This window comes from Saccopteryx bilineata, chromosome 2, assembly GCF_036850765.1.
Source record: "Saccopteryx bilineata isolate mSacBil1 chromosome 2, mSacBil1_pri_phased_curated, whole genome shotgun sequence".
NCBI classification, from domain to species: domain Eukaryota; kingdom Metazoa; phylum Chordata; class Mammalia; order Chiroptera; family Emballonuridae; genus Saccopteryx; species Saccopteryx bilineata.
The window spans coordinates 370,404,999-370,420,916 of NC_089491.1; the positions used below are offsets into that span (position 1 = coordinate 370,404,999).

At 50.2% G+C, this 15,918-nt stretch overlaps 1 protein-coding gene across 2 annotated transcripts in view; it reads right to left on the reverse strand.

Annotated features, from left to right (window-relative positions):
- NMT1 (N-myristoyltransferase 1) overlaps nt 1-15,918 on the reverse strand; it is a 42,986-nt gene that overhangs the window by 3,213 nt on the left and 23,855 nt on the right. For both annotated transcript variants that reach the window (XM_066263417.1, XM_066263418.1), the window contains 8 exons: nt 9,673-9,791; nt 9,029-9,120; nt 8,020-8,136; nt 7,053-7,223; nt 5,718-5,826; nt 2,275-2,445; nt 1,491-1,658; nt 332-469 (listed from right to left, as the gene is read on the reverse strand). In XM_066263417.1, coding sequence (XP_066119514.1) covers nt 332-469; nt 1,491-1,658; nt 2,275-2,445; nt 5,718-5,826; nt 7,053-7,223; nt 8,020-8,136; nt 9,029-9,120; nt 9,673-9,791 — 1,085 coding nt within the window. The remainder of the gene's footprint in view (nt 1-331; nt 470-1,490; nt 1,659-2,274; nt 2,446-5,717; nt 5,827-7,052; nt 7,224-8,019; nt 8,137-9,028; nt 9,121-9,672; nt 9,792-15,918) is intronic.

The following is a 15,918-nucleotide window of genomic DNA, read 5'->3' on the forward strand; positions in this document are numbered from 1 at the left end:
CCTTGCAAACCACCAGCAACTCGACTTGTACGACCTGAGAGTCCCAAATGCCCTGCTCCAGCCAGCTGAGGCGACTCAGCTGCTGGGAAGAGAAGCTGGAGACAACCTTCTTGCTTCAGTGTGGCCCTGGGGCTCAGTCCCTCTGCCACCCTCATACCAGCTGCTGAAAGGGGAACACTGACCCTGCTAGTCTGGCCATCAGAGGGCGGGGACTTTACAGGGGACCAAACACCAGCTAACAAGGGCCCAGACTGGTGCTGGATCCCAGACTCATGGCCTCGTCTTTGCTCCACCAACTTCCTGACCTGGGCAGGCCCAGCAGCTTACATACCTTCTCTGCCCCCATGCTGGGGCACTTCCAATTGTAAAGATAATACTGAAGATTGCCATCCCCTATGCCAAACTTGAGCTTCTCCAAGAAGGTTTTGTTCTCCATGAGATCCAGTGCATTGAACACGTCAAACCCTTTCTGCACAGCGGCAGGGAGCAAACACAACAGGTGAAGAAAGGTCTAGGCCGCCTCCCCTCCCCGCCCTTTTCTGTCCTATCAGAACCACCCCACAGGCAGCCGCGAGAGCAATCTTCCTCCCGAAGCTCTGGCTGCTTCCACGTGAAATCCCAACTCCATCCAGCACCCACTTGCTAGTGGCAGCTCTCAGGACACTCTGAGGCCATCCTACCTGGCCTCTCCTCAGTGTCCTTCTGAGCACACTGTGCACTTGGTGTCCAGGCCACTGCTCCTGTTGTTCCTTGTCGCACCTCCCTGAAACACTCTCATAACTCCCACAGTCCTCTCTGGAGACCAAGCCCTGCACCCTTTTCTCAGAAGAGGTGGCTCAAATCAGCACGTGCACTGCTCCCTTGCTCCCTGGACACCCCACGCCTTAGGCCTTCAGTGTACACCCTGTGATTTCATGGCACCTTACATGCTGCTTTGAGACTATACCAAAGATGCTTCCTACATCTCACCACCTGGATCAGAAGCTCTCCCAAGGCAGGGGCTGGACTGTCCATTGTCTAGCCAGTCCAGTGTGCTGGGCTCACTACAGGCAGACCCATAATGGACTGAGGCTGACCTCTTGGGTATAAAAGAAGCCTGAGCCCCTCCCCCCATGCTCTACAGTCAGCCGCTCCAATGACTCACCACAAAAGAGACCAATCTCCCCATCCCCACGCTGGGGAAGTCGTAAGGAGAACCCCTTTCCTCCCCGAGCAGGCCTGGCTATTCAGGCTCCTTGGCAGCGCCTCCCGTGAGAACGAAACTCACTGAAATAAATCAGGAGGAGTTCAATGCCTGCACTTCATGTGGATGCTCCTTGCTCCCTGTTTCTAGGTGCTGGCTGAAAACTGCTGGGCTCCTTCCTCCCTGAGCAGAGCAGAAGGGCAAGGAAGGCCAAAGCCCCCAGCTCGTGGGCAGCTACCTCCCCTGAGCTACTGCACCTGCCCCTGCCCCAGAGACCTCCTGACCCTCCCTCTTGTCTGTTCCTCACCATTTTGGCAAGAACAAGGGCGTCACCCATGAGGTCTAGAAGAGGAGTCTGGGTGTGAACGTTGTAGAAAGAATAAGCAGCCTTTAGACTCTTGTGGGTTGGATGGTTCATGATGGTGGAGGGAAGTGTGTAAAAGCTCAGAAAGTCTGTCACCTCACCGTTTGCATTCTGAAGGGAAGACAATAAAAGGAGGCAATGTCACACATGCATGGGGCTCCTGCAGCCTGGGATCAAACTGTTTCCTCTTGCTCTCACACCACCCAGGCAGCTCTGCCCCTCTGGAAGAATGGGCAGAAACTGAAACAGGATATGCAGGAGGAGAAAATGCACGGGCCAGGGCACTGGAGGACAGAGCCAGGAGGAAAATCCAGGCCAGACCATGGGGGCTGGATCTGTCGGCTCTTTCCTGGTCTGCACATCACCAGGGACTGCGTGTGGCTCACATTCCCCCAAACTGTGTCCCCAGTGGCTGGCCAGCACCACCTCCGGCCAGGACAGGCAGGGATTACAGGTTTCCCTGATAAGAGGGGCTCGGTTCTGCCAACAACGGGGACTGGGGTGGGAGGGGGGACAAGAGCTCCCACCAAGTCCAGAGGGTATCATTTCAGCAAATGCAAACAACTTCCTGTCTTTAGGGAGGACCAAGCACGAACGGGTCAAGGAAGTCTAGGGTGCCAACACCCCCAACTATTGATTCTCCAGTTACTGAGCCTGGGACACCTAGCCACATGAGGAGGAAGTCATCTATGAATGGTCAAAGACCCGAACACCCCTCCCCACTCACCTCCACCACAAAAGTGTCAATGATATTCTCCTGGGGGTAGAACCAGTGCTCCACCTCCTCCTGGCTCATGACTGGCGTGAGGTGAAACTGCTTCAGGTACCTGGTAAGGAGCTGGTGCACTACTGGAATGTCCTTTTTTTCCATTGGTCGCAGCCCAGCTGTCTTGGGAGCCTGGAAGGAAGACAGACAAGACGGCATCAGATGTGCTGACTGAGAGCATCCTGGCTCCTCGCAGGTCCTACAGGAACCAAAAACTTCCGCTGTCTCCCTTCTTCCCCAACCCTGGATCACCCACCCAGGCCGAGACACAAACCTTGGTCGCCCTTGGCAACTCCCTCTGCCCCACTGTCCACAGCCACTCCGGCCCAGCCCGCTGCTTCAGTGTGTTCTGGCCCTTCCCCCTCCTAGTTTAGGCTGTTGCTTCAACCTCATCAACACGGCCTGACCCCGTCTTCCTAAGAAACACAGCCCACCACACCCCTCCCCCAGCCGTGTTCCAAACTCCTCAACACAGAGCACAAGACCTTTCGCCCCAGGATCAGCAGGCTGTTCCGACTGCCTCTGTCCCTCTAGCCCAGTGATATTCTCACCAAGGGCAATTCTGCCCTCACCCTCACCCCTAACACTTGACAGTACTGGAAGACATTTTTGGCTGTCAGGCCTAGGGGAGGAGTGCTATGGGCATCTAGCGGGTAGAAACCAGGGATGTTGCTGAAACATCCTTCACGGCCAGAACAGTCCCAATGACAAAGAATTACCTGACCCAAAGTGTGAATGGTGCCAAGTTGGAGAGAAACCCCGACCACCCCGTGGATGTGCTGGGCAGGCCCTGCCCAGTGCTACTCCTGGGCTTCAGGAAGCCTTCCTTGGCTCCTCTCCTCCGCGCCCTCACAACCTTCTGCCCCTGAACTGTAGCCGATCTCGTCCGACACTCAGAGCACCTCACAGACTCCCAGCTGCGGCACTGTGAGACTCCGGGCCGCACAGATAAACACTGGGTGCTGGCTTTGTCCACCTGGACACCACTGCACCAGTAGTCCCCCCAGTAGGACACTCTCACAAGTTAAATTCAGAAGAAAAGCACCGAACTCCTGGAATTTAATCTCAAATCAGAATCCCAACGCACAGCTGCTTTTTCTTAAAAAAAAAAAGCTCCAGGGGAATGAAGCCATGTGACGCTCTGCAGTAAACACTGGGGCTGAGAGTGTCCCCAAAGACTCAATCTGCAAAGGTGGGGCCAGCCGAATCTGCAAACAGGGCGCAGTTACTGCTTATACACCCCAGCCACTGCCTGATTAACTGCTTCCCAGTGTAGGATTGCCTTTAACCTTTTGAGTACTGAGTTTTTTTCATGCTTGCTGACCCCTGGGAGTGTTTTTTTTTTCTTCAAAAAATGAAATTAGATCCAGGTCCAGGTTTGTTTGGCTTCTTTAAAAAAAATATATATTTTTTTCATTTATTCACTTTAGAGAGGGGGGAGACAGAGAGAAGGGGGAGGGGAGAAGCAGGAAGCATCAACTCCCACATGTGCCTTGACCAGGCAAGCCCAGAGTTTTGAACCAGTGACCTCTGCATTCCAGGTTGAAGTTTTATCCACTGTGCCACCACAGGCCAGGCCAGTTCCAGTTTCATTAACTTAAAATCATCTTTGTTTGATAACCAATTTATGAAAACAAGAAGAACATACATTTGCATTTTTAATGTTGCCTTACCCATTTTTAAAATAAAATTTGTTACGCTCGTACTCTGGATGGTCAGGAGGCACGAGGACATACATGCATGTTCGTACTACTCAGAGAGTTAAAAGAGCAGTTTCAGGACCTCTCGCTGCCAAAATTCCTTGCTGATCCTGATGTCTCCAGGGAACACTTACTGACTTGTTCCTACAGAGCAGCTCCCACAATGACACCTCAACTCCTGGCCCGAAAAAGCAGCCATGCTGGGGTTCTTCACTGACAGGTGGGGAGGTCCAGAGAGTCTTTGGTTGCTACACCTTAAAAATGCTCTCCGCCTGCCTAGAAATTGGGGCAAATCTGTCATAACAGAAAGGAGAAGGCAGCCAACGTGGCCCTCCGAATCAGTTTTTGTTGGGCAGTGTCTAACTGCTGCAGCAAATGGGACACGAATGACCCCAATCCAGGGGTGAATTAGCCTAATCCCGGGGTGATTAACCCAGCTGGTGGCTGATGAGCCCTGGCGGGCAGCCCTCTGGTAGCAGACCCAGCAACTGCGTGACAAGGCCTGAAAGAGCTGAGGGGGGAGCCACCAGAAGATCCTGCTAGATCCCGAAGCATGGAACATTTGTTTTGTTGGGGAACTAGGCAAACTGAGGCCCAGAACGAAAAAGCAGCTCATGCCCTGGCCGGTTGGCTCAGCGGTAGAGCGTCGGCCTAGCGTGCGGAGGACCCGGGTTCGATTTCCGGCCAGGGCACACAGAAGAAGCACCCATTTGCTTCTCTACCCCTCCGCCGCGCCTTCCTCTCTGTCTCTCTCTTCCCATCCCGCAGCCAAGGCTCCATTGGAACAAAAATGGACCGGGCGCTGGGGATGGCTCTGTGGCCTCTGCCTCAGGCGCTAGAGTGACTCTGGTCGCAACATGGCGACGCCCAGGATGGGCAGAGCATCGCCCCCTGGTGGGCAGAGCGTCGCCCCTGGTGGGCGTGCCGGGTGGATCCCAGTCGGGCGCATGCGGGAGTCTGACTGTCTCTCCCTGTTTCCAGCTTCAGAAAAATGGAAAAAAAAAAGAAAAAGAAAAAGAAAAAGCAGCTCACTCCAGTCCTTGAATGACAAAGTTTGGGAAGGGGCATTGGAGTCAGAAATCTGGACTTCCCTCATAAGCCCGTCATCTGTCCTTTACCTGACGTGGCAGAGGGAGCCACAGACGCTCTCTGGCTTATTTACAAGGGGCTCAGTGTACTGCAGTTCAGTGAGTTAATTTATCTTTCTTTTTTCTTTTTAGATTCATTGATTTTACAAAGAGAGGATGGGGTGTGCAAGAAGTATCAACTCGTTGCTTTACTTTAGTTGTTCACTGGTTGTTTATCATATGTGCCTTGACCAGGCAAGCCCAGGGTTTTGAACCAGCAACTTCAGCATTCCAGGTCAACGATCTATCCACTGTGCCACAACAGGCCAGGCCAATTCACCTTTCTATCTAGGCTCAGTTAAGCTAAGACTGCAGAAAAGATGTGTTCTCTGAACCTATCAAAGGATGACAGAGAAATTAGCCCAGGAGAGCTGAGAAAGTCCGACTAAAATAAAACTCTTGCTATAGGAAATAGAGACAATGGAAAGAGGTAATCTAGGAATCTGGAGGCTATGGGTTAAGCCAGTTTTCTGAACCCTCCACCCGCCCAAAGCCCTGCTCCTTTCCTGCTGGGACCAGGCTCTCCCCAGCCTCTCCTGCCCCCTGCCCCTGCCCATCGCCCTGGAGCGCCACTGGCCTCTGGCAGTCGGTAGAGCTTCATGGTACGCTGCATGGTCATATTTCTGCTCAGGTGGGAGAACTTCACTTCAATCAGCTTCCGTGGGTTTAGAGACCGATGCCAGTACCTGTGGGGACACAAATGTCCTGCCCTCAGAAGATTCTGGCAAGCCCCATTAAGAGGACAATAGATGGCAAGGAGACCCCCAGATGGCCAGCAGATGGCATGAGACACACATCACTTGAGCCAGTGGCATCGTGTGGCTCGCCACCCGGCAGTGAATGCAGAGCTGCCAGAGCTCTTCCTAGATTTTCTTTCTCCCTATTTTTCTTCCTCAATTTCAAGAGCAAGCCCTGTTACAGTAGTTGCCTGGGAAGAGCACTCCCTACTCCTGGATCCAAGTCAATGGAAAAGAGTTACAGTGCTTTATAAGGGGCCACCCTCCTCCTCCCGCCTCTACTGCATCTGCCCGGTGGTTTTACTTTAAAAGTTCTTGAGGCACAGACTGTGTAATTGTTTCAAACAACTGTCTCTGAGACAGGTTCTCCTTGGATTACACGGGAATCAAACATGCTCTTTTTTTTTTAAAGTGACAGATTTTATTTTTTTGTTTTGTTTTTTTGTGTTGTTTTTTTTTTACAGAGACAGAGAGTCGGAGAGAGGGACAGATGGGGACAGACAAGACAGGAACGGAGAAAGATGAGAAAAATCAATCATCAGGTTTTTTTGCGACACCTTAGTTGTTCACTAATTGCTTTCTCATATGTGCCTTGACCGTGGGCCTTCAGCAGACCGAGTAACCCCTTGCTTAAGCCAGCGACCTTGGGTCCAAGCTGGTGAGTTTTGCTCAAGCCAGATGAGCCCGCGCTCAAGCTGGCGACCTCGGGGTTTCGAACCTGGGTCCTCCGCATCCCAGTCCGACACTCTATCCACTGCGCCACCGCCTGGTCAGGCAAACATGCTCTCTTAAACACAATATTAAAAACAAAACTGAGCCAACCACTTAAAACTTTCAGACATTTACCGTAAAAATCCAGATGTAGGCTTGTCCTTAAAAACTAAAACAAAATCCTAGCAGACTGACCTCTTATTTCCAAATGGCAGGAATGAACAGGAGCTGAGAAAGGCTATCCCTTTTGGACAGTCTGCCATTCTTACAATCTCCTTTCAATCCTCCATGCTCCTCACCTGGCTCCTGTGGGCACCCACAAACCCCTCTTCTCAGACACTAAGAGAAGCAAGGTGCTCTCAGGCAAACACTGGGCTGAGAGGCAGAGCTGTGACCGACAGTGACACAGCTCAACCAGAGCAAACGTCTCAGTACTTCTTGGGCCTGCAGGAAGGGACTGTTACCTGCAGGTGCCGACAGGCTTTGGTAATACCACCCCGGCCGTGTAAACAGCTTGGAAAATGCCCTCCAGATGAACCCGCCGGGTTATCTCACGGATCAGGACTGGAGCCACTCTCTTGGAGCGCAGCTTCTTGTGGACACACAGGAAGTTGATCTCTACCATCTTCTTCTCCCTAAAGAGAGGGAAAAAAAGTGACAGGACTTTAATAGGCAAGGCAGTCCCTTCAGGCGTGCGCAGCCACTCCTGCAGGGACCGAGGCCTTCAGCAGACAAGCGCTCTGCCACCACCTGCACCCAGCAGGCAGTCCTGGACTCCTTCCCGCTGCTCTGCTCCACCAGGCAAGGAGCCGCTCTCTCAACACAGGCTCTACTTCCAAAGGTTCAGTGGGACTCAAGCAAACTGCTTTATTTGAAGGTACTGCCAACATCTCCCTGATGAATCTGCAGTGGCAGGCTGGGGAAGTCCCACCTTTAGCAGACAGGGAAATCACAAAGTCAGTCAAGGGTTACTCTAGGATTGCAAGGGTTTTGACACCAACAAGAATCCATGGCCTATCAGCCCATTAGACTGTGGCGGGGGTTCTGCCGTTTCCCGGGAGAGTGAAGAGCAGAGCTCGAAGGCCACGTGACTGAGTGAGTCACGCTGGCTCTGGCCCATTGCTGAAGCTGCCCAAGTGTATCAGCATGTGACTGATGCAGGTGCAGACACTGAGCTCCTGTTTGGGTCATGCACTGGCCCTCAGGGTGGCCCTCTTTTAGCCCAGGTCCCAGAACAGAGAATCAGCAACAATTCAGAGTAAAACAGGTGGTCCTTACTATAAATTTCTACTCTGAGGGTCTGAGTTCCCTCCCTTCATGGGACCTTCCCTCTGTCTTCTGTGGAAGACATCTGTCCGTGTTTTCCTTCCACCCCTCCCAGACCGGGCAGGACCGCGGGACGTGGGCGCTGGGGGTGGTGCTGGTGCTCACGTGTCATAGATGTGGATGTTTGCTGGGATGGCGCTGATGAACCCAACCAGTTTCCGACTTGAGACCACTCGAACCCCACAGTGCCACTGGGGGAGCCAGCCCGGCGGCCGGAGCGCCCTAGAAGAGACAGGGGAGTGCTGCAGCGCTGCTTGCCAGGGGACGGGGAGGGCCGTTTGGGCTCCACAGCTGAGTTTGGGTCTAACTTCCTGCTACCACCTCCCTGGGGGATTAGCATCTAATTTCTCTTCAGGGCCAAGCCCTCCTGGACACAAATGGAATTGAGCCATAGCCCCTTCTTGCTGCTCGGCCCTCTTGACCTACTTACCTACCTAAGCCAAGGCTGTCACACTGAGGTTTTACACCTCATTCAATTTCTTTGTGCTCACTTTGACAGTTTAAGCCAGAGGCCTGGCCTCCTTGGCTCTGAGTCCAGTGGGTCCTGTGGTTGGGCGTTGACTGTGGAGCCCCTGGAGGACTGGTGTCTATCTGCCCTCCGCCTCATCACTCCCCTCTTCCTGCTTGCCCATTCTTCCTCTTCTTCCTCTCCTTCCTCCACCAGGCAGCCCCTCTACATTCAGCTTCATGCCTGTACCTTCTGGATATTAAATGTGATCAGGATGGTGGATGGCTCAGCCAGGCAAGGCCATTGTCACACAACCGAGCGTACTCAGGAACTGGATAGAAAATGACTACTTTTTAAAAATTTTATTTTAAAATCTTAGTAGCTTTCATCACGCCTTCCTTTCTTACATGAAGTTCCCATACAACAGATGATCTTTTCTTCTGAGTAACAATTCCACAAAGTCTCCCTCACCCAGTCATTCTGCCTTAAATAAGGTTTCAAGTCTAAGCTCCACAGGAAGCAAGTCTCCTTCAGATGCAGGAACTCAGAAACTACATACTAACTGCCATTCAAAGATGGGCTCAGAGGGGATGAAAAAGCCGATGCCCTGTGGAGGTTCTGCTCTTTGCCTTGGCCCAGAACCATAATAAAGCCCTTACAACTCACCATAAAAGAAATTCCGGGGAATAATCAAATCGGAACATGTTGTCATCATCTTCCACATAATTCTCATTCAAGAGGGTGTACAATTCTTTTAGCTGCAGAGAAACAGGTGCTGCCTTAGAAGTGTTCTGCCAGATGGGGGTCAACAGGAATACCCTGGGGCTCCAAGCTTTTCTGAAGAACAAGGCAAACTACCAAAAGCTATGTTTAATCTCACAAATTCTTTCCATCCCGGGCGTGGCATGGACTCATTTGGAACAAGCAGCCTAGTTGTAATAGAAAACTAAGTCACAAAGGGGTAGACTGGCAGACGACCAAGAATGTCATCCAACTAACCAACCACTCCCTTGTTAAGACAAGGACATGACTGAATGGACGAAGAAGAAAAATGAAAGCACAACTAAAGGGCATCTGCCTTGAGGAGCTAGAGGTGAACGCTCAGCCTGCCAGGAGTCCAGTGCGTCGTCTGCAGGATCCGGGCAGGCCCCAGAGGCAGTGCACGTGGGGGATCTGCTCAGACCTGTCTGGCTCAGCTCTTAAGAGAGCCCTTGAAGAAGGCTTGAGTAGAAGCTGTCTCCCTAAGACTGCAGGGCTACCTGTGAAGCTGGTGCCCAATCCACACCTGTGGCCTGCCTGGGCCTACTCACCACACCACGGTCCCCCAGGTCCAAGGCATCCCAAGTGAAGCCCTGGGGCAGGGTGTAGGGCTCCTGGCGGATGTTGTCTTTGTCAGGCTCCACGGGCCCATGGGTGTTTACCACTTCTCCTAGAAGAAGAGCACAGCCATGAGCCTTATCTGCTGTCTCCTAGGAGAGGGAAGGAGCTCAGCTCAAAAATCGACCAGAACAAATTCCTCCTGTCCCCAGGAGGCCCCGTCTGAAGAACACTCTGTGTTTGGGAACTGCAGACCATTTCTCCATCACCCTTGGCCCCTGACTGACGGTCAACTCACGAAAAACTTCAGAACAATCACTGTGATCCAACATGGTTGGTTTTTTGGAAATCCTTTTACATCTCCCTCTGGTTACTGAATGACAAACATTTATCTTGACTAAATTGGCTTCCTGCCTCCTGGTTGGTGCAAAGAGTGCTGTCATGACCCTGGCCATCAACCTAGATGGATTTATAAGGAGTTGCAACAAAGCTGCTTTTGTGCCAACAGCAACAACAATGTACTGGGCTCATTCCTAAACCAGATGATGGCATCTAGGCGCCAGGCTGGATCTTGGCCCTGCCAGCCTTAGCTTTTAGCAATGTGGGCCAGAAACTGCTGCTGCCAACTCAGGCCCTCGGTGTTTACAGAGTCCTGAGAGCGCTGTTGGATTGAATCACTAAGTCCACACAATGCTGCCGGGAAGTTAGGCTCTGACACAACATCCCCACCCTGGACAGAACTGCTCCTCTGGGGAGTATGTGGGGAGCGCTTGGGGTTGCTCAGAAGATACAGCCCCAATTCCACCTACAGACAGATCAGACTCACTTGATCAATGTTGGACAAATCAACTACTTAATTTTGGCCACTGGAGTTAGTTTCACAATTCAGAGCTTATGTGTGTTCACACTTGGAAGAATGCACTGTTTAGTACATTTTGAAAACTATACAGTTTGCTCCTAGCACAGGACACTGTATATTAGACATTCAGTTCATACTTTTACTGATTTTCAGACTCCTGGTCGAAATATATCATCCTAATGTGTGACAGGCAGATCTAGACCCCCCTGGTAACAGATCTGTGGGGCAGATGAAGTAGAAATAACCACCTGTGTCTATGAGCTAAGGACACCACCATCAGCACTAACAATCAAACTTGGTTTCACTCAAGACATTTATTGAACACCAACGTGCAGACATTGTACACTAGGATAGAGCCGGGAAAAGACAAAATCCCATCTCCACAAGACATACCATCTTCTGGGGAAATAGTCAAGAAATGAGACATTACCAACATGCTAAGGGACACGAACCGGAAACTACAGGTAACAATGGCTACACAGCAGGGAAGCAGCCGGCCACCTATTTACAACCTGTCTCCCTAATTGGTTTGCTTGGGTAAAGGTGATATTTTCCTTCCTTTTGAAAAAAACTGACCTTTTGATTTTTTCATAAAGCAGTCCTTATGAATTAATTTAATGTACGTCACTCCACTTCCAATTCACTGCCATGTAAAAATTTTTGAGCCTACAAAGCCAAGGGTCAAAGTACCAAGGGTTTCTCCTTTCATCTTATGTAGGTGCTAATCTATTTTCCTTGTCTTATATTATACTGAACTTACACCTTATCCAAAATACATTTTACTTCAGAATCTTTTTATTATTATTATTTTCCTAAATGATGTCCATGGTCTTCTCTGCTGTATCATGTACCACTTGATGGGGATATGTTCTGAGAAACACGTCATCAGGTGATTTCGTCATTGTGCAAATATCACAGAGTGCAACTGGACAAACACAGATGGTATATACACCCACTGCCCACCTAGGCTCTATGGCAGGGGTCCCCAAACAACGGCCCGTGGGCCGCATGCGGCCCCCGCCGCACTTTCGGAAGGGGCACCTCTTTCATTGGTGGTCAGTGAGAAAAGCATAGTTCCCACTGAAATACTGGTCAGTTTGTTAATTTAAATTTACTTGTTCTTTATTTTAAATATTGTATTTGTTCCCGTTTTGTTTTTTTACTTTAAAATAAGATATGTGCAATGTGCATAGGGATTTGTTCATAGTTTTTGTTTGTTTGTTTGTTTGTTTTTGCATTTTTCTGAAGCTGGAAACAGGGAGAGACAGTCAGACAGACTCCCGCATGCGCCCGACCGGGATACACCCGGCACGCCCACCATGGGGCGACGCTCTGCCCACCAGGGGGCGATGCTCTGCCCATCCTGGGCGTCGCCATGTTGCGACCAGAGCCACTCTAGCGCCTGAGGCAGAGGCCACAAAGCCATCCCCAGTGCCGGGGCCATCTTTGCTCCAATGGAGCTTTGGCTGCAGGAGGGGAAGAGAGAGACAGAGAGGAAGGCGCGGTGGAGGGGTGGAGAAGCAAATGGGTGCTTCTTCTGTGTGCCCTGGCCGGGAATCGAACCCGGGTCCTCCGCACGCTAGGCCGACGCTCTACCGCTGAGCCAACCAGCCAGGGCTGTTCATAGTTTTTTTATAGTCCGGCCCTCCAACGGTCTGAGGGACAGTGAACTGGCCCCCTGTATAAAAAGTTTGGGGACCCTTGCTCTATGGCAGGGGTCTCAAACTCAACTCAGCATGTGGGCCGCAGAGCAAGATCACAGCCGTTCGGCGGGCCGCACTAGGTCTACAAAAGGCAACTGTTACGCAACATTTTTCTCACTGCAGTTGAAAACAAAAAAAAATCAGTACAACAAGCACAATCGTACATGCAGTTTACTCAGTGTCACAAAACGACCAGAAACTGTAGTTCGCATCACAACTGCTGTTAACTAAGCTAATATCTAGCTAGGATGCTAGAGAAATGAAAAATACAAGTAGGCCCCTAGGCTTACTTAATTTTATCCAAAATATTTTGAACTTCGTGGATTAGTCTGCAGGCCACACAAAATTGTTCGGCGGGCCGCGAGTTTGAGACCCCTGCTCTATGGCATAGCCTCGTTCCGAGGCTATAAGCCTGTATAGCACATTACTGCACAAAACAACACGAGACTAAATCAAGCACAAGAGAAAATGACAGAGTCAAGAGATATGATAAAACACAAGACGTATAAGGCTGCTGCTGCCCTAACACTGCATCCTGCTTTACAGCAAAAAAAAAAAATTTTTTTTAATTTTTTAGTGAGTTGGGGAGGCAGAGAGACAGACTCCCGCATGTGCCCTGACTGGGATCCTCCTGGCAAGCCCACTAGCGGGTGATACTCTGACCATCTGGGGCCGTTGCTCCGTTGTTCAGCAATGGAGCCATTTTTTTAGTGACTTAGTTGGAAGCCATGGAGCCATCCTCAGTGCCTGAGGCCAACTAGCTTGAAACAACTGAGCCATGGCTGCAGGAGGGCAAGAGAGAGAGAGAGAAAGAGAAAAAGAGAGAGAGATGGAAGAGGGTGTGGAGAAGCAGGTGGGTGCTTCTCCTGTGTGCCCTGACCGAAAATCAAACCTGGGACATCCACATGCCAGGCCAACAATCTACCACTGAGCCTATTGGCCAGGGCCATAAACTATTTTTATAAGTAGAAAAGGTATACCCCAAAATAACAATGAACAATATAGTATAGTAAATACACAAATCAGTAACATTGTCATTTATTATCATTTTCAACTACTACATACTGTATATGATTACATGTGTTATACTTTTATACAACTTGCAGTCCAGGTTTGTTACACCTGCATTACTACAAACACAGGAGCTATGCATTATTACACTATGATGTCCCTAGGGGAAAAGAATGTTTTAGCTCCATTACTGTCTTATGGGACTACCACTGTATATGTGGTCCGTTGTTGATCTAAATGTTATTATGCAGCACATGACTGTACTACAATAACCCCAAAGCCAAATCTTTTCACTTAGGCTGATTACTAGGTCCTGCATGCAACAAGCATTTCCATTCCTCCCTCACCACTTGTTCACAGAATCTTAGAATGCACCAGTTTCATGGCAAGAGCTGGTAAATGAAATGGATAAAGTGACTTCTAAAAAGTAAAATTACATAATCTGAAATGGGTAAAAAATTTATTACGGAGCACAGAGAACTGTTACATAGTCTAATACACTTGCTGTTTAGAAGGCCTTTAAATGAGGAATTTAGGATGATTTTAAACTTCTAAAAAATTCTATGTCTCTTTAGTGGAAGACAATCTTTTCTCCTTTATTTTGAGAGAGAGAGAGAGAGAGAGAGAGAGACAGGGAGAGAGAGATGAGAAACATCAACTCATAGTTGCATCAATTTAGTTGTTCACTGATTGCTTCTCATATGTGCCTTGACGGGGGGGAGGTTCAAGCCAAGCCAGTGACCATTTGCTCAAGCCAGCAACCTTGGGCTCAAGCCAGTGACCCTGGGATCATGTCAATGATCCTGCACTCAAGCCAGCAACCTCGGGGTTTCAAACCTGGGACCTCAGTGTCCCAGGTTGACAATCTATCCACTATGCCACCATGATCAGGCAGAACGCAATCTAATTATAACTCTCTCAATTAGGGAGTACTAAAACATAGTTCACCTGATATGCTTAAATTTTACAATCTTTAGCCCCATTTAAGTGGAAAATATAAAGGCAAGAAGCTAGAAGTCACACTACCCTAAGGGTACTCGGCTGTAAAGCAAGGGTGGAACCTCTGGCCCACAGATCAGCTGATGCCTGTAACGTGGTCCTTTCTATGGACTGACTCACAGAAACAAAGGAATCCTTCACTTGGACTTGACTGGCCATGGACCTGAAAGGCAGACAGGTCAGATACTCAGAGCGACTGATCCTCCACAAAGCCCACACTCCACGCTGCACAGAAGGTATGTCCAGAGAAGCGGCACTGAGCAGCCCTGCACCTTCCTGAGGGGGCTCGGGTCCCTGCGACAAACTGTGTGGCTTTCTCGTGAACTTGCTGAAAACAAAACTGCAGCACTTTCTACAACTACAAGTGGAGAAACTAAGGCAAAGAACAAAGAAAAACTGGACTGAAGAGGAACAGAGCCCTTGACCTAATTCACGTCATCCCCAGGCCCCACTGTCTATAAAAAATGGAGCTGAGATACCCACTTACAAATTCCTAACAAAAACTAAAATCAAATTAAAACCCCAAATCTGGGCCCTGGCCGGTTGGCTCAGCGGTAGAGCGTCGGCCTGGCGTGCAGGGGACCAGGGTTCGATTCCTGACCAGGGCACATAGGAGAAGCGCCCATTTGCTTCTCCACCCCCCCTCCTTCCTCTCTGTCTCTCTCTTCCCCTCCCACAGCCAAGGCTCCATTGGAGCAAAGATGGCCCGGGCGCTGGGGATGGCTCCTTGGCCTCTGCCCCAGGCGCTAGAATGGCTCTGGTTGCAGCAGAGTGACGCTCCAGAGGGGCAGAGCGTCGCCCCTGGTGGGCGTGCCGGGTGGATCCCGGTCGGGGGCATGCGGGAGTCTGTCTGTCTCTCCCCATTTCCAGCTTCAGAAAAATACAAAAAAAAACAAAAACAAAACAAAACCCCAAATCTGGTCTGATAACTGAGCCAAGATGTCTGGCAGTCAGCAAAAATGTCTCCACTCAGAGGCAGGGCATGTCTTCTCTGCATTCCTCCTGCTCCCTGTGGGGGAAGAGGTCACTGGGACCAGTTACTAGTAATGTCTTAGGAACAGCATTACTGTGACCCAAAGCCTTGCTAGAGGGCTTAGCCAGTGGGCCTAGGACCTGGGTGACTGGGGCAGCCCAACAAAGTGGCTGGGTTGGGACAGGGTTAAGAATAGTTCCTATTTGCCAATTCACAGCTCATAATGATCCAGGCAGACTTTTGCCTGTAGGGCTGTACCTCAGCTTACTTCTGGATTGTGGCGAAGCTATTCAAGACCGGCATCTGCCCCAGAGCAGAGCTTCTGAACCTTACAAAGTGGACACAAATCCCCTGCAAGTTTTGGTTTGAAGATCTGGCACGGCCTGAGATTCTGCATTTCTACAAGCTCTTAAGCAATGCCCCACCTGCTGGTCTGAGAACCACACTCCACGTAGCAAGGCTCTATAGTACATACTCCCACCGCTGGAGTCGACACATCTCCTTAGGCACAGCTGCCCCTCACCTGCCTGGCCCTGGCCTGCCCGCCTTCTCTCCACCAAACACAATGTCAAAGCATACTGTTTCTAGAGGGGAGCAGTAATGTGAACAATCTGAAGGTCATTCACATTGGGTGTTGCAACATATGTTTTTTTCAACATATTTACTTTCCTAGTCACACAGAATATAGGAGTTG